The 17,995-nt window shown below is 38.4% G+C and overlaps 4 protein-coding genes across 4 annotated transcripts in view; 1 reads left to right on the top strand and 3 right to left on the bottom strand.

The window, feature by feature from the left end:
• Positions 1-4,902: 4,902 nt before the first annotated feature.
• LOC129572821 (mediator of RNA polymerase II transcription subunit 18) lies at positions 4,903-5,781 on the bottom strand. Its single transcript, XM_055452923.1, has 3 exons — positions 5,646-5,781; positions 5,471-5,561; positions 4,903-5,352 (listed from the first exon to the last, which is right to left on the bottom strand). Exons 1-3 carry the CDS (start codon positions 5,774-5,776, stop codon positions 4,903-4,905), a joined length of 672 nt encoding a protein of 223 aa, XP_055308898.1. The 5' UTR covers positions 5,777-5,781.
• A 380-nt stretch (positions 5,782-6,161) lies between these two features.
• On the bottom strand, positions 6,162-6,878 carry LOC129572822 (methyltransferase N6AMT1). The gene has a single exon (XM_055452924.1). It carries the CDS (start codon positions 6,876-6,878, stop codon positions 6,207-6,209), a length of 672 nt encoding a protein of 223 aa, XP_055308899.1. The 3' UTR covers positions 6,162-6,206.
• LOC129572824 (SNAPIN protein homolog) lies at positions 6,162-7,505 on the bottom strand. The gene is made up of 3 exons (XM_055452926.1): positions 7,354-7,505; positions 7,108-7,273; positions 6,162-7,032 (listed from the first exon to the last, which is right to left on the bottom strand). Exons 1-3 carry the CDS (start codon positions 7,503-7,505, stop codon positions 6,922-6,924), a joined length of 429 nt encoding a protein of 142 aa, XP_055308901.1. The 3' UTR covers positions 6,162-6,921.
• A 146-nt stretch (positions 7,506-7,651) lies between these two features.
• LOC129572820 (uncharacterized) overlaps positions 7,652-17,995 on the top strand; it is a 10,466-nt gene continuing 122 nt past the window's right edge. Inside the window, exons 1-10 of the mRNA XM_055452922.1 lie at positions 7,652-8,131; positions 8,269-8,469; positions 8,597-8,880; positions 9,066-9,253; positions 10,056-10,349; positions 11,787-14,708; positions 14,843-15,110; positions 15,283-15,568; positions 15,653-16,722; positions 16,889-17,990. Coding sequence (XP_055308897.1) covers positions 8,393-8,469; positions 8,597-8,880; positions 9,066-9,253; positions 10,056-10,349; positions 11,787-14,708; positions 14,843-15,110; positions 15,283-15,568; positions 15,653-16,722; positions 16,889-17,990 — 6,491 coding nt within the window. The 5' untranslated portion in view covers positions 7,652-8,131; positions 8,269-8,392. The remainder of the gene's footprint in view (positions 8,132-8,268; positions 8,470-8,596; positions 8,881-9,065; positions 9,254-10,055; positions 10,350-11,786; positions 14,709-14,842; positions 15,111-15,282; positions 15,569-15,652; positions 16,723-16,888; positions 17,991-17,995) is intronic.

Raw genomic sequence — 17,995 nt, 5'->3', positions numbered from 1 at the left:
TATTGTATGTGTTTGCAACGAACCGGCGGCATCGTGTTCGTTCTAAAAATAGAATGTAGGCATGCAGCACAACGCTGGACTGGAAAAATTTAACGTGTCATCTATTCTGTTTTTTGTTCATGAATCCTTTCCAAATGACTCGTCGTCTTCTCATTTAAATCTCTCTCACACAAAAAATACACGAACTTCGATGGCACGTTGCATCTTCTCTTTGATCAAGGTTTTTTCGGAAGAGAGACAAAAAACACCGTTGAAAAACAATTGGTTCGGTTTAAATGACCAACATTGATCCGAAAATAGCCCAGTCCGACACTTGATGATCAGCATCGTCTAACCAGTTTCGGAACGGATTTCCAACTCATTGACAAGAAAAAAAACTCGCATGAATTATGATAGAAAATCATTTTTTTTGTGTCTTAAGGGTCATCAGACAGTGGAAAAACTAAGAGTAAACGCATTTTAGATATACACACATTAGAAGATTTGGCTTTTTTATAATAACGTATCTTGCATTCAATGCTTCATTTAACATTTGATCGATTCAAGAGTGAGCGAAAAAAATGGACCAAAGGCTGTGGCCCACAGCAAAAACGTCAGCATCGAACCGAAGAAAAATTATGCCAAATCAATAAAAATATATTATAAATATCTGAGTGAATGAATTGCATATGGTCGACACATGGATTCAATTCATGAATGGCTACGCGTGAAATCCACCTGGCTCTCACGACATGCGAAAATCAATTTACCCATCATAATAAAACGTAAACTACGTGAAAACATTTTTTCCCGTGACATAGAATCATCGGATTTGCATAATGACTTGTTTTTTTCTGCTTCACACATTGCCGAATTAATTTGAGCGCTAGCGTCATTCGGAGAAGACGAACAAAAAAATTATCAACGACGCACCAAAATATAGATGGTTTTTGTTTTTTTATGTGCTTGAGTAAAAATGGGTGCAGTCAAAACTGCAAACAAGTGGCCACCATCAAAGTGATTTGCACAATCACATAAATTACGTAGAAAATCAACGCAAAACCCCGAAAACAATCATAAAAACCCGCAATAAAGAGCAACAACGCCAGAAACATTGCGACACATGGACTTTTTTCTTCATCTTTCTCTCGCCCTCTCTCTTTGTCTCCTCATGTGATTCGACGATTTCATTCATTCAACTTTTTGAACAACGAACTATCTTTTGATATTTAAATATATTTTTTTTTGCTGTGAATAACAACAGCATACATATACTTATAAGCATTTAAGAAGATGAACTCCGATGATAATGTGTGAGAGAGAAAAAAAGCGCAAAGAAAGAAGATCGAACAGTGATTTTTTTTCAACGTGCCGGGCTGGTGAAGGTGAAGCGCAATCACTAAATTTTATTGTCAACAAAATCCGAAACGAAACAACCCAATGAGAAAAAAATACAACATACAACAAACCGTAAGATTTATAAATCGTTTTTTTTATATATATATTTAATTGCAGTTTTTGGCATTTTTTTCTCTCTCTCCACATTTCGTTCTTTTTATTGATTTGAAAGCGCCAAAAAGCTGATTTTACTTGTGATATTCAGATTTTGTCTGTGTCGCTGGGTGCGATGACAATAAATTTGATCATTTTACTGTCGCGTCTGTTTCATCCTTTTTTCTTACTTCAAATCAATTCGGTTTCGGTGTGCGTTGTTTTTTTTCTCTTCTTTCTTTTGTTCAATATACAGTTAGTTATCGTTCAAATTTAACAAGATATCGAAGAGTTTGCGCACGGTTGGCGCACTGACGCGGCCACTTGTTGATCTCAATTTGATTTTTTTTCTGCTAATTTATATAAATCCCTGCCGTGAACATTTGAATAAAACGACTGATATCAGTCCATTGAATAACTATATGAAGCGTTAACTCGATGGAGTAATTGAACCGTGCTCTAGAAATTGGATGCATTTGTATGCCAAATTAAGTATACGTGACATTTTTTTTCTCACGCCGTTTTACGGCCGCCACTTTCCTTTCAAATGCGTTTCGTCGATTCCACTGATCAGAATCATTGGCATATCAATCTTTCTAAAATGGAAATAGTCCATTTGCACACAATAAACAAAACAACAGAGATTTTTACAAGAGGGAAAGAGCGAGATTGAGAGAGAAAAGAAAGATGGAGAAAAAAACAAAAGCCTAAAGAGAAATAAGTTATTTATCAATTTGATACGTAATTTGCATTTGCGGGGCGATAAAAAAACGTTCATATTTCCATTCGAATTTGATAAGAGTGACCGACCTTTGAATATATATATATATATATATACATATCATATCTATATATGGAAGATATATGCATGAAATGTGATACGTATCATGGCGCTCTCACGCTCTTTTTATTTTTCTTTCTTTTTATTATATTTTCAAATCCTTTATCAATCGGCTCCGTTCGAAAGTATATATCAGATACAATCAGGCCGCGCGTGTTTTCAATTCAACGCATTTTTGTTTCTTCGTCGAATGACATTTCACAGAAACAGGAAATTTAATCATATGTTTCTTTTTATTTTCAAAAATACATTATGAATGAGACACTTGCGTCTCTTGTGGAGTATAGAATGGCGTTCTGCATATATGCCATCAGAGAAATTTTGGTGAAATCATTGTGATAAAATTAACTCCATGGAGACTTCTATATTACGCAAACGCCGAAAAATCTAAGAAAATTCCAACAAGAAAAAAATTATGAATGGCAATGGAAAAAAATTCATTAAAATGTTGGAAATATGCATGATTTTTTTCTCATTAGAATACGGATATTTAATCTACGCAATCATCGCTGGTGAGCGATGGAAGAAAAAAACATGCTAGTCGACGCATTCCAATGGTACACAAAAATAAATTGTGTAAAATTATGAAGTCGTCGTCATCGTCGTCGTTCGAATTTGCATGGAGTGTTAAAATAGGGTCATTATCTTTTCATCGGCAACACGATCGAATTTCGTAGTGTGAACCAGTCAAAGACTAGAACCTTCTAATTAATTAATCGATATTGGTGACTGTTATCTTAATATAACAAGATCTTAAAATGGTTTCAATGTACGAAACGATATCAACTGATGTAGAAACTAGATCGAAGTGTTTACGACCTGTAATCGAAACTTTTTACATTAAGAATCTCTTTTTCACTCTCACTACGACTTCGTCATCATCAATACGAAAAAAAAAGAAACGAATTTAATTGATTTAAAATAATCTTGCTTTGTGATTGTTCCAAATTTCACCGTGCAAATGCGAGTGTTTGTTCGATTGAGAGTGCCACCATTTTTCTTGGGTTGAATTGTGAAAAATGAACGCTTCAAAGCAATTAATGAAAAGAATTATCCAAAGACAATGATTAAAGTGCGCATATTGAACGATGGAAGAGAACAACGGGAAAAAAGAGACAATGGAAACAGTGTATAAGGTATGGAAACAACGCCGCCGCCTTTTGTTCCAATATACTGAGCGTGTGTAAATATCACCATATTATCTTTATCTAGTAGGCAATTGCGATTGGTTTGCTCATCAAAACAGAACACCAAAACAACGTTGCTCTCTTTGGTTTGTATTATTTTGTGTGTGTTTCGTTTGTTTTCCAATTGCGGTGAGACACGCGCATTTCGAGCCAATTGTAAATAAAGAAGAGACGCACACGATTCGAATAATGTACGAAATGATTTGTTCATCAACGCGGTTAGCGTTAGCTCCTCCAATGAAGATTGTCGCTGTTTGAGCTTCGATCATCATTGTTATGTATACATTGTACAATGTACATGCAAAAGGGGGCCACCAGTCGTATGGTTTAGATCATTAATATATTATCAGTTTGCACATTCAACTTATAAGGTATCATCGAGAATCAATTGATAATTCTGTTTGGATGTGGCTTCGCCGACTTTGTTTTTGTTGGCATATTCATTGAAAATTAAAATTTGAGCAATTTTTATTTCGCACTTGCATCCAAATGGGATACGCGTGCTCTGCATTCTGAATTACATGTGTATGATTGGAAGACGTTTCGAATTGTTTCTTTTATTTTATGGAAATGTGTTCAGTCAATTCAGTCTCGCCTTCTCCAAATTCTCCGTCACCTGTGTCATGTTTCTCGCTTGTTTGTCTTCATTTTGTCGCGTGTCTCCCCACTGAAATTGAATTTTATGATTTGTTGGGCTTTATCAAAGCACCGCCTTTTTTTCATCACAAAACGCACACAATGTTGACTTTTTTAAAATCATTTTTAATTATATATCGTTTTTCTCTCTTATTTTATTTCTCTCTTTGATTGGCCTTATTGCGTTTTTCTGTTTGCTTTCCATGTTGATTCTTGATGTGGATTGCGGCTTGTGCGCTATTGCATTTATTGCATGACAATTTATGTCAAATCGTAATTGATATCGCGCTGAGGGAAATTCGATGCAATAAAAAACTGAAATTGCGACCGACCGATCGACCGAAATTGTCTGATAATTCGTTTACCCAATTAAATTACGTCAAGGACGGTTTTACACCTCATTTCTGATTGGCGTGTATTCTCCATGCCAACAGATGACGCACATCTTACACCAACAGATGACATATACGTGTATGTTCTGATAGCGTTACATAATCTTAACAGCCACGCAGCCTTGTTCGCGATATTATCATTATTTTTCTTCTTTCAAATAAATTCCACTTTAATGCGGCCCTTAGACGCACTTGTTGAATCAGTATGAAATTGGATTTTGGAGTATCGTTCAAAGAACCATTTGAACAAAACAATCTCGTGTCTTAATCCTCAAAATGAAGAAGCGCCAACAAAAATCGGCTTAGATAATTATTTTTATTGAAAGCAATGGAAAATAAATCAGTCTAAAAATACATATATCGATGTTGTGCATGTTCAAGGTAAAGTTCCGAGACGTTTAAAATCGATTTTGTCCAAATGTACTAATGGCTTGAGTTGTTCAGCAAATGCTCGCATATCTTCGCCGATGGCGTCTTGGCCAGTTGCTGCCAAAACCGATAGCTCGACCAAATAACTCTGAGAGATGGGATCGCTGAATGTTTCGCCCGGTTTTAGTGGTGTCACTTTGAAAATCTTCGAAACGGTAATTTTCATTCGTCCTTTTCGGAACATGTAACCACGGTTGATGTACTCAAAATCCACGCGACAACCCAATTCGGTGAGAAATTCAACAACGGATGGAGTACAAGCGACATTTATACTCGAACGAACTACGGTTGGTCGTGTTCGGTCACCAAGTTCGGGCTGGCCAATGTAACGCAATTGATACGGCTGAAATTGATCCGTTTCAGCTGTGGCTTTTCTCACACGCAACTGAAGTGGGTTCTGAAAAGTGAAAAAAAGTGGGTGGTTATTGATATTTATCAGTGTTGCCGTCATGTTGATTTGAAGTTGAAAGGTAAAGTCAAAAGCTGTACCAATATAATAATTGCTAATTGCTTACCGGCTGATTTGGCATGCGTAGACTGAAACAGATTTCATGATCTTGGAACTGCTCCGGTCCCGAGTCCACATTATCACAAAGCCCCTTTAATCTAAATATTGAAGAAGAACGATTAAATTCAATTTGGATTTTTGTATAGAATCATATTGAGAATATTCTTAATGAGCTTATCTACCTATGCAACAAATGTTCGACGGCTGAATCCAAAATTGATCCCTGAAGCAAATACTCTTGGTTCGGAATGATGTGTTCATTCATGGCCTTGATTAAGTTTTCACTTGCCGTTGTTACTGAGATGTTTGCCATTGTTTCTACTTGGTTTTTGAAGAACTTCGGAAGAATTTAATTTCAAGAGATGTACACAACTACAAAAGCGTCCTCTTTGAGGTTATGGTTTTTGTTTAATTGAGCACCGAATCAACAAATGGATTCTTCCAAAGATATTTGTTCGCTTCTCTTTGACAATTTAGTTTCTTTAATTCAATCCTTGACAATCGAACAAGTAAAATTACTAAAAATCCTGCTATTCAAACAAATCTTCATTGGAGCCAAACTACAAGCGGTATCACTGTTGATTGTTTACACCGATGATGTACGACGAGTTTTGACAGTTCGGTCAATTTTGACCCTAATTGAAAGAAGCATCGAAGTACTAGATTTGGAATACGACATCAAATGAAACACATTTGCATGAATGAAAAACCATCAAGTTTATTACAATTGCACTTCAATGAAGTTATAAATCTAGCGTTTGCGAAATCCTTTGAAATCTTATAACATACAAATGTTCGCCACGTATTCGACGTTCAGCTATAATCGACCCGCAAAAACCTTTCGTCTTCATATTAGCTATGATTTCTTTTGGTTTGTTTTCCTCAATGACCAGAATGTAAGCTGCACCGTTCGCTGATAGAATGCTATCCATTGCATCGAAAACACGATCCATTATGAATCGTCCGTCGGTGCCTCCTGCCCATGACTTGATTATATTGTCGTTGAAGGGATTATCTTTCGGCGATTTATATGAATCGATTTCTTCATCGGGTGTCACAACATAAGGTGGATTGAAAATCAACACATCGATGACATTCGAGCGGAAACCGTTCAGTAAATTCATGTTGACAACATTTAAATTGGCTCCATTTTTCGTTGCCGTTCGTTCGGTAACATCACAAGCGCGTGGATTTAAGTCAATAGCGAAGCAAGCCGTTTCAGGCAGTGCTTTCGCTACGGCTGTTATGATGACACCACTGCCCGAACCAATTTCTGTACAAATCGCTGGCCGATCGGATCTGAGCTTTGGCAAGTCTGCCTCGAGTGCGTCAAGCAATAGAAAACTATCTTCAGCTGGTTCATAAACATATTTGAAGTCGTCGGATGTTATATGAGTTAGGTATGGCGTTTCCATTATGATGATCCACTCCGGTTTTTTTAATCTAAAAGATAAGAATTCACAATGTTGGCGTGGTCGGTGTGTTTGGGCTATTCAATTCGCTGTCGAGTATCGAACGTCGTTTCAATTTTTCACGTTCGACTTGCTTGTGTATTCGGTTCAAACGATCCTGTGTTGATTGAAAGGGGGAGGTGTTATTAAATATTTCAAGATGACCATGGGGGCAGATTGTTCATCAAATTACCTGAGCTCCTTGTAAAATGCTGTAGATAACAGTCACCTTATGCTTTACGTTAATCAACTTATGCACGTATGTGTCGAATTCGGGTGAGGTCTGTTGAATGTCTTCTATTGAACGCAACTGCGCTATTAAACTATCCAATTGCTCTGAAAGTTCTTGCTGTGCCAATCTGGGGAGTAGGGATGAATTAAATATAATTTGGTCGTGTTTTGTTTTTCCAATTGATAAATGCAGACAGAAGGATCTTACCGTGTCGAACGAACTCGATCATCCAATTGGTCAATAATTGGTTGAAATAAGCTGACTATTCCCTCTGCCAAAGTATCACGTGTAGGATTATCGCACAAATTCTCTGTATTCTCATCCAATGAAGTTAATGTGCTGTCACTATCCTTTTCCATTATTCCTTAGGCGCAAAATGGCATTAAATTCAAATGGAAATGGAGAAGAATTTATGCAATTTTTAGATTGTCATGGAATATTATTTCAATGTTTCCTCCTATTCTACTCCATGGATTCAGATAGACTAAAGTTTATTTTGGTGAATGACATTCACTTTGACACATCGAATTCACGCACACACTGAGAACCTATACGTACATCCATTGAGCGTACTAGAGTTTTTTTAGAATGAAGTCTGATTCTGATACACCATATTTTGGATTTGCGAGGATTTTCGCGGAAAATAAATGTGATTCGTGGTCGAGATACCGCAGTTGGAAGGATAAACAAAAAAGATGTGAAAATATATTTGAAAATGCTAAAATTATCGCAGATCTACAACAAAAAGAGACTTTGAAGCTAAGTTTATAAGGCTTTGGCTTTTGAAGAGCTTTTTTCCCTGAAAGCTTATCAACATGTTAATTGCAAATGTCACAATGTGTGTTTTGTTGCGAATATTTTATTCACTTCTCCTTTTCATTCGTATAAACAAACGAGTGTTTTTGCGGTGGCGCTCTGAATGTGTGACCAAATAAATGTGGTTTCAGTAATAAGTCCAACAAATTCTCGACGGTGGCAAAGTGGCGTAAGTATTTTTTATTCATTTTCATTTCAAAACGGAAAGAAATGCGTTTCCGATAAAAAAAAAATATTTCATGAAATTCATGAAACATTTTAAAATATTGAATGATAAATGAAATACTAATGAAAAAATTTCTCCAGTGATTTACCAGTGGATCCACCACCAACCAATGATCCAGCTCCGACGAGCTGGTGGGTTCCAAAATGTTGCGATAAGAGTCTTTTGGTTGGCACATTCAAACACGGCTGTGAGAACTACTATTTGATGCGATGTGATCCATGCCTTTGCTTTGTCTCTCACATTGGACCAGAAGATACACTTGCGGCACCAGCACCAATACCGTAAGTCGCTAGAACATCTGACTTTTAGAAAATTTGAGAATAAAAAACTAAAAACTAAACCTAAACTTTGTATTGCATTCTCTTTATATTCATATTTCGATAAACTAACTCGAAATTTCTATAACAGAATCGAAGAGGATGCTGCATCAAAAACTGAAAATGTGGAAGAAACTGAAGAAGAATCATCTGAGACAAAAGACAAAGACAAAGAAAAGGAGAAAGAATCCGAAAAAGAGGGTGAGAAGGAGGCCGAGAAGGAGGCTGAGAAAGAGGGCGATACCGAAAAAGATGGTGAAAACCCAGCCGAAGAAACACCAAGCAAGGAACCAAGCGAAAGCACTGCAGAACCGATGGAAACCGGTGAGAATAAGCCAGCTGAGGCAACTGATGCCGAACGACCAAATTCATCAGGTAGGATGCAATTTCTATTGTTTAAATCATTTTATTTGTCAAAATTTTGATTGAAAAAATCCAAGACAATCAAACCATTCTACATGTAAAATGAACAAAAGAAATCGTTGATAAAATTATTCCATCGAAAATTGAATTCGACCAATCTAAGCTATACCTTTCCTCCTTCTTTGAAAAAAAACCAGGTGCTGATGATGAGGTCGAAAGCATAGCAGGTGCTCCAAGTGTGGCTGGTAGCGTAACTGGTGAAACTCCAGCCGATAGCCTGATTTGGCCATCAATGCAAGATCTAAACACTCGGTTGCGACGCGTTATCACTTCATACCAGCGCAACTACAAAAAGGAGGAATTGAAGCAACAACAAAAGGCCAAGGTAAACTATTTCCATCCATTTCATTTTATCTCACACAATCTGTCTACCTCGAAGCACTTTTGAGAATCTTATTAAAGAACTCTTAGTTAGGGATGATAGTTGACAAAACCAAATAAAAAGAACCAAATCGATGAACAATTTTTACTGAGAATATTTCGCACCGAAAGTACACACCAAAACACGATCACACAAAATATAGTATATCAGATCTATTTGGAACGCACTTTTTTTTATAAATTAGTTTGATATTATTTCAGCTGTTTTCCTATTTGTTTTTTTTATTATTCGTTGATTTACGTCTCTTTTTTCTAAATTGGCAAAAAACCATTATTTTATCCGTATTTTCCAATCCTGACCAACAAAAAAAAAGACATATCAAAAAGCAAAACAAAAACAAACCAGTAGTTCGTATGGTTTCTGTATTATTATTTCTGAGTTTGTGCAATTGTTTCTGGATCTGTTCGTTTGTTTAGAAAATTTACTTGTAAATTTTTAGAAAAAAAAACAGGGTGAATATGATTAGAACTTATGATTTGGTCGATGCATGTGTTATTATTCCAAAGGAAAATTTCATTTACTTTTATTTTTTTTGTTACATTTTTATTTTGAAATCACTTGCGCGCACCACAAGACAAAAACCAAAAAAAAAGAGAAAAAGAAGAATGAGAATAAATTAAATTAAAATTAAGTCAAAAACAAATAATATCAATTGAATATCACTTGCAAAAAAGTGTGACAAGAGAAAGAATGTTGCAGTATTTGTTTTTTTTTATAATTTTTGATATACCATGTGTGTCTTTAGCTACAAGCGCTTGTAACATTGCCACAACAACAGCCAATTCAAGGGCTACCGACGCAAACGAAGTTAGTGAATACGTCGACGGCGCAAATACCACCAATTGTGCCGTCCGGACAACAACAACAAACGACACAACGGGTCGTCGTCGGTCAATTACACCAACAACAATCCCAAATGCAACAAGAACCGACTGCAGCCGAAATAAACTTAATGCTGAATAGTCTCGGCTTAGGTCTACCGCCCAACGAAACATTGCAATTGGGAAATTGGGATCTCAAGAAATTGGCCATGTACTTGGTTAGTAACAAACAATAAACGTGAACACGTGCCTATGCTCACCACTCGAATCACTCATTCCATCCCGAAGAGTGATTCTTCATTTTTTTTGTGATACTCTCTATCTCTCATCCCCCCATTTGATTTTTTTACATATAATTTTACTTACATTTCCAAAGCAAGAACATACACATTCAAACTCAAATATCAAATTTAAAAAAAACACTACTTCCAATTTGTTTTGTTGTTGTTGTTGTTGTTTTTCTTTCCATACCAAATCAAAAAAAAAAACAAAATTCCATTACTTACAATTTTTTATTCATAATTCCAAACTCATTGTTCAATCATTCGGCTAAGACACATAATCTTTGTTTATAACTGCTTCGCTTTTTTGTTCGAAATTTCTTTGCTTGTATAGAAAGAAATTGTTTAGCATCACTTTTTATACATTCAGTGCTTGATATCGCTTTGTATTTTGGCTGGTTGCTTCGAAATTTTTTGTTGGCATTTCGATCCTTCCCTTTGAACGGCATGCATTCTATCATTTTGTATATTATTAGACCACTAGATTTATAGTTAAAATTTATTTTTAAGCTTGAAATTTGGGAACATATCCATCATGTGTATATCAAATTGGCTTTAGTGGGAATTAAATTGCGAAATTGGGCGAAGAATAGATTGAAAGATGAAAAAATTCGAATCGAAGGAGAAAAAAAAATTGATCAGAAAAGAAAATGTTTTGATTCAAATGAAAACTCTTGAAAAAATCGAAAAAGAAGAAAACAAAAGAGAAAAAAATATCACAAGGTTGATTGTAAATTGCAAACGGATATCAAACTTTTTCAATCCAATCCAATTAACAAGCAGACTTTTTTGAGCAGCGCATTTTTCTCATCTTTCAACAAAATTGTTTACTTATGGCTTATTGATACTTCATTTGTTTATATTTTCACACTTCCAATTGTGACTCGTTGGCACATTTTATCGTGGGATTAAGTGCGCACGAGTCTATATCTACACAGCTTTTTATTTTTATTTTCAGACACAAAATTGTCGCATAAAATGCATCTTTAAAAAAAAAATATAACATAATACTCACTTCAGACCAAATTTGTCCATTTTTTTATTGCTAACATTTCTTCTCAATTACCTGTTACCGATTTTCATTCACACTTGTACAAAAAAAACAGAATCATTTCGAAATTGTGTGTGTGTTTACTTTTATTGTCGATGTTGTGGTTTATTTTCACAGTGATAACTCTACTCAACAAATAACATAATACAGACAAACATATATATTTATCCCAACACGATTTATAAACCTAATAACACTTTCATTCCGATATTTGTAAATTATTTTCCATGCTTTTTTTCATTCGCTGCAACATTTTTGCAAAAAATGCAAAGAAAAATGACAAATTTTTATCTTATTCAATTCTTTTTCTTTGTTTCGTATAGAAAATGGAAAAACGCGAGAAAATCGAACAGGCGGTCAAAGAACGTGAACGCGTTCGCTTGGAAACTATTCCAAAGAAATGGAACAAACGTGAGGAGTATGAATTTTTGCGTGTACTCACCGGCTATGGTGTCGATTTGCAAATTGGTGTGGCCATTCCAACACCCGATTGGTCACGTTTCCGAGCCATTGCGAAATTGGATCGCAAAAGTGACGAAGCACTCAGTGACTACTACAAAGTGTTCATTGCGATGTGCAAGCGACAAGCAAATGTTCGCCTGACCGAAGAGGAGAAAGGATTGGAAGGCGTCATTGAGGACATTAGCGAAGATCATGCACGTTTGATATTGGATCGCTTGGAATTGTTGTCGAAACTCAAAGAAGTTGGTAAAACTGCGTTGAATGACGAACGCTTGAATTTGTGCCAGAACAATCTGGACACACCCGACTGGTGGGAGTCTGGCAAACACGATCGTGAATTGGTTCGCGCTGTGATGAAGCACGGTCTTTATCAATCACAACAGAATATCTTCATTGATCACGAGTTCAGTTTTGCGGCATCCGAACGTGCCTACCTGGAAATGCTGGAAAAACAATGGATTCTAGCACAACAGGCTGAGGCGGCCAAATTATTGGTGAAATCGGAACCAATCAAAGCTGTACCGTCGACACCACCGAAAGAGAGCATCAAAGAAGAGCATAAAGTGGTTGAAGTTGAAAGTGCCAAACCGGAGACAGTAAGCGATGAGGCAAAACCAGAAACGCCCGAAGAAAGCGGTCCAAGTGAAGAGAAAGAAACGGAAAAAGAGCAAACAGAAGAGGCTAAACCAGAGACCGAAACAACTGAAACTGAAAAACCAACCACAGAAGCTGAGGAAGAAAAACCAGCCGCTGAATCTGAGGTTCAAAAGGAGGAGCCAAGCACCGAAAAGACCGATATTGAAATGACTGCCGTCGATGAGAAACCAAGCGAAACCGAAGAAACACCAAAATCTGATGAGGCAATCGCTGAAGTTAAATCACCAGCAGCTGCTGCGGAAGAGCAAGACGGTGAAAAGAAGGAAGAAAGTGTTCAAAATGTTGAAAAGGAAGAGGCTACCGAAGAAAATTCGGCCAAAGAACCAATTGCTGAGGTCGAATCACCAAAGCCACAAGAGCAATTGAAAATAGACGAAGACAACAAAGAAGAAGCTGATGATAGCGAACCAATGGACACTGCCGAAACAGAAACAGAAACACCACAGTCACCAGAAAAACCAGTTGAAAGTGAATCTACTGAAAAAGAGGCTGAAGTTCAAACAGTCGAAGAGGAAAAAGAAAAATCCGACACAGAAACGGCCGATATCGAAATGGCCACCGAAGCCACTGAAGCTGAAAATGTTGAAAAAGAATCTCCAAAAGATGAGCAAGAAACGGTCAAACCAGCATCGCCGAAACCAGAAACTGAACTAGAGCCTGAAAAGACAGAATCGGTTGAAAAAGCCGAAACTGTTGCTGATAGCGAAAAAGAAGAGGCAACAACCGAAACTGCCGAACCAACGGTTGAGGAAAAATCTGATGAAGCCGAGCCAAAATCACCAAAACCACAGGAGCCAATGGAAACCGAGGATTCGGTCAAAATTGCAGACGAAATCGCTGAGGTTGTTCCACCGAAATCGCCAAAAGAAACAGAAAAAGAGCAACCAGCCACTGAAAAGGAGGAATCAGTCGCTGTGGAAGAAATTAAACAAGAGAAAGAAGCCGAAAGCGAACTAATTGAAAAGGAAGAGCCAACAGCTGAATCAAAGGTTGAATCAATTGAAGATGTGAAGCCAGTCTTGAGCCCACTCAAAGTTGAAGAGAAGAAAGCGCAAGATGAGAATTGCGTGACTATTCTTGATGACGATGACGATGTAATGATCGTGGGCAAAGGCGATCCCGACGATGACGAAGTCATGCACGAAAAAGAGAAAGCATCCATTGAAAAGCAAAACCAACAATTGGCACAACTGTTGCAACAAACTCGATTGAAGTTCGAGAATCCAGTCAAGATTCGCTGGTTCCACGATTTTGCATTGGAGAAACGTGTTTCGCACATCGTCCATTGCATCGAGCATTCGGAATGGCCAGTAAATAAATCATACTCAGCCTATGCAGGTTGCCAAGGCATCAATTTGGATGTTCCATTGCATGAAACTGTCAAACACATGCCACCAACCATTGACTTGGTCGGCCGATCAACACCAGATTTGTTATCGATTTCGGGAGATTTAACTGCCACAAAGAAAATGCAATCGCCGGCATCAGTATTGCCGATTCCATCGCCGAATACAAAATACACCAACATGCAAATGCCGGTGTTGCCGACAAGTGGCAAGAAACGCAAGCGACACATTGCAATCGATGTGGAAACGGAGCGTGCAAAATTGCATGCACTTTTGAATAATTCACAAGATTCAATGCCCGGTTCGGCACCACAAACACCGGTTCAAAGCAAACCAATGAACTGGCCGACGGATGATGAAATTCTTCCAAAGAGTGCGAAACGTTCGTTATCCGCCATGCAACCACCACCAGCACATCAACATCAATCACATTTGAGCCGATCCGGTTCGAACCAACAACAGCAACAACAGCAACAGCAGCAACAACAACAACAACAAGCGGCCAATTACAGTACAAAATCGACAATGTCGGCACGCATTCCGGGCACATCAAGCACATTGACACCAATCGATCTTTCAGCCAGTTTGGACCTTTCGTCCGGTCGCAAACCAATGAAAGATCGATTGTCAATGAAGAGCGGCGTCATGGATTTCAGCGAAGTACAAGATTTCTCCATTTCAAAGAAATCAAGCGGCGCATCACCATTCGGTGGCGGTGGTGGTGGTGGTAAAGGCAAACTCGACGACATGTTGACCAAATTGATGAAGAAAAACAATTACGTAAGTTTGATTTGGTTTTCTTGGGGAGATCTAACTAGATCTTTACAAAGTTTTTTTTTTCATTGACCTTGGAAGAAAGTAAAAATGAATTCAGTAACTTAACTAAATTTCCACGATTTTTTTTTTGCTTACAGCCAACACCAAACGAAGAGCCTCCTCCGGCCAGTGGCAAAGAAAAGCGAAAGAGAAAACTCGACGAAATTGTTTTCGGTTTATCAGCAGCAAAAGAACAGAAAACATTCAGTGATCCATTGCTTTCGTCACCATCTTCGAAAAAGGCACAAATTCCACCATCAGTGTCCGTTACACCGGCCAGTGGTCCATCCGCTTTGAGCAGCCAATCAACATCGTCACAGAAACCATTCAGCGTTACTGTTACCAGTGTTCCAGGCTCAAATACAAGTAAGAAACTCTTTTGACTAACACTTTTTGATTGGTTTAGAATTTTATGAGGGAAGACATAAAATTGACTTTCGTATCAAATGACAATTATCAATATTTTCTTGGAAAAAAAAAATGATTTTTCATCGTCATCATCAATCTAACAATTTCTCAATCCCTCTATTTGAAATAGGATCGTCGAAAAATTCGGCAAATCAAGGCAATACAAATCTGACTGCATTACAAAATATGATGATGGGAACATCGGGCGCAAGCTCGAGTGCTCGTGCAAGTAGCAGCAGTGCAAGCGCCAATCCATTTGGTAGTATGCAAGGAGCATCGGCTAAGGAAATTTTGGCTCAATCGCAAGCATTCTTCAAAGAACAACAGAAACTACTGCAGCAATTACCACCAAACTCAGTGCAACGCAAGACATATGAGGCTATTTTGGCTGAGATGAAACAAGCTGCTGAGCAAAAGTATGTGATAAAATTAGATTTCCTAATCATTTTTTTCCACATTGATGCAAAATTTATTAATTCCATTCTTTTTTCATCTTACAGTGCTAAATACGCTGCTGCTCAAGAAGCCAAAGCGAATCGTCAAAGTTTAGAACTTGAATCGAAGCGTCATTCGGAAGCATCGCATGCACAATCGGCAAGTGATTTCCGTCGTTCGACACGTCAACAAACTCAAACCGGTTCACAGCAATCACAGCAGATGAGCTCACAAAACTCCAGTCACCAACAACAGCAACAACAACAACAACAAGCGATGAGCCATCAAGCGGCTTTGAATGCAATGAAGAATTTGACGGGCGAAGAAAATGTGGCTGTTATCAACAAACTCACTGGTAAACGTATCAGCGGCAGCAAAGCACCGCAATTGAAACGTTTGAGTCAATGGCTCACTGAAAATCCCGCCTATGAAATCGATCCAAAATGGATTGAATTGTTGCAAGCAACAGCAAAGGCTAGCGAAACGTTGTCAATGAGCATGCCCTCATCGAAACAACAGCAACAACAGCAACAGCAGCAACAACAACAACAACAGCACAGCGCATCATCGGCGAGTGCATCAAATCCACATGGATCGAACTACTCAAGCCAATCACAGTCGCAATCATCATCATCATCATCGAAGAAAGGCCGACAAACGGCATTGGATGCAGCAACTGCAGCGCAAATGCAACAATTGGCCAATCTCACTGGTTTGAATCCAAGTGTGCTGTCAAGTTTGTCACTTGGCGGCTTTGACCCGAAAAATCCACTGCTTTCAATGCCATTCGCTGGTTTACCAAATCTGGCCGGCATGAGCGGATTGGGCAATTTGAACAACATGAACATGAATATGATTGCTAATTTGGCTGGATTAGGAGGCTTCGCCGGTTTGGATCCACAAAATTTGGCTGCAATGGCAGCTACGATGGCCGGAACGAATTTGGGTAATCTCGGTAATTTGGGAAATCTGGGCAGCCTTGCGAGCTTAGGCAATTTGGGCAAAACAAACACGAACCAACAATCGACTTCGAGCAAAGAGAGAAAATCAAGTTCAGTAGCGGCACAACAACAACAGTCGCAACAATCCAGTTCGTCGTCGAATCAACAACAATCGTCTAAGTCATCATCGAGTGGTGAGTGCTTGAAATTTATTTCAAACTTTAATTGGATTTTATCCTTGCATGTTCTGAACCAAGTTTGAACTAACTCAAAAAAATATATTATTTTTCTATGATTTTGTTGTCAATTTTTTCTTGGTCAATTTCATCTAATAAAAAACGAATTTTTCTCTCGCATTAGGACGCTTTTCGTTGGATCCAAGCAATCCATTTAGCATGTTCCCGAATACATTGTACACACCAATGGGTTTGGGTGGCCTAAATCCGTTTTCGTCGTCGAGTTCGAATATGTATGTCTACGATCAATTAGCACAACAATACAATTTATTGAATGGAATCTCATCGGCTGGAATCACATCAAACACCAACACATCATCGACAAGCACAAGTTCATCGCGTCAACAATCTTCAAGCAAATCGACAACATCGCGAATGAGTTCGAGTGCATTGCCAACGAGTCAAGTGCAGCAATCGCCATCGAGTCGTGGCCGCAGCAGTTCGGCAACATCAAGCCAATTGAGCCGTGAAGCAGCTCAGCTACAAAGTTTGCTTGGAATGCCACAAGATCCACAGTTCTTGGAAACGTTGTCACGTGCAGCTGGTTTGGATATATCTGCGTTGACTGGACGTCCGTCGTCGAGTAGCACAAGCAAAAGCCAACAGCAGCAACAGCAACAACAACAAGCTAAGCAAGAGCGCCAGGAACGCCAGGAACGCCAAGAGCGACAGGAGCGTCAAGATCGAGAGCGCCACGAGAGACAAGAACGGCAAGAGCGGCAGGAACGTCAAAATCGAAATGATAAGGCAGAAAAAGAGCGTCTCAAATTGATGGAACAATTGAGCCGAAGTGGATTACCACCAGATCTTGCTGCAATGCAAGCCTATGCCACCAAATTGGCCGGTTCTTCAATGTCATCGGGCTCGAAATCATCATACAAAGATCCATCGCAATTGTTATCACCCGAACTTAGCCAAGCATTGTTTGCTGAAATGGCCGCTCAAATGGCAGCCGCCCAAAGCAGCTCATCATCCTCGTCAAAACGTCGCGAACAAAGAGAACAACGCGATCATCGTGAACAACAGCGTGAGCAAAGAGAAAAACAACGCGATCACGAGCAAGAAATGAAAGAAGCGATAAATCAATTGAGCAAATCGCAAGTGGAATTGTTTGCACGCAACTTGGGTATGGGCTCTGGCATTTCATTAATTCCAACGTCGTCGTCGGCGGCATCATCGATGTACAGTAGTATTTTAGATGAACCCAAATCGAAACGCTCTCGCATGTCAT

This window comes from Sitodiplosis mosellana, unplaced genomic scaffold (genome assembly GCF_009176505.1).
Source record: "Sitodiplosis mosellana isolate CC-2019 unplaced genomic scaffold, AAFC_SMos_1.0 Smas_scaffold_5569, whole genome shotgun sequence".
NCBI classification, from domain to species: domain Eukaryota; kingdom Metazoa; phylum Arthropoda; class Insecta; order Diptera; family Cecidomyiidae; genus Sitodiplosis; species Sitodiplosis mosellana.
This window is presented reverse-complemented; position numbering and strand designations above follow the sequence as displayed.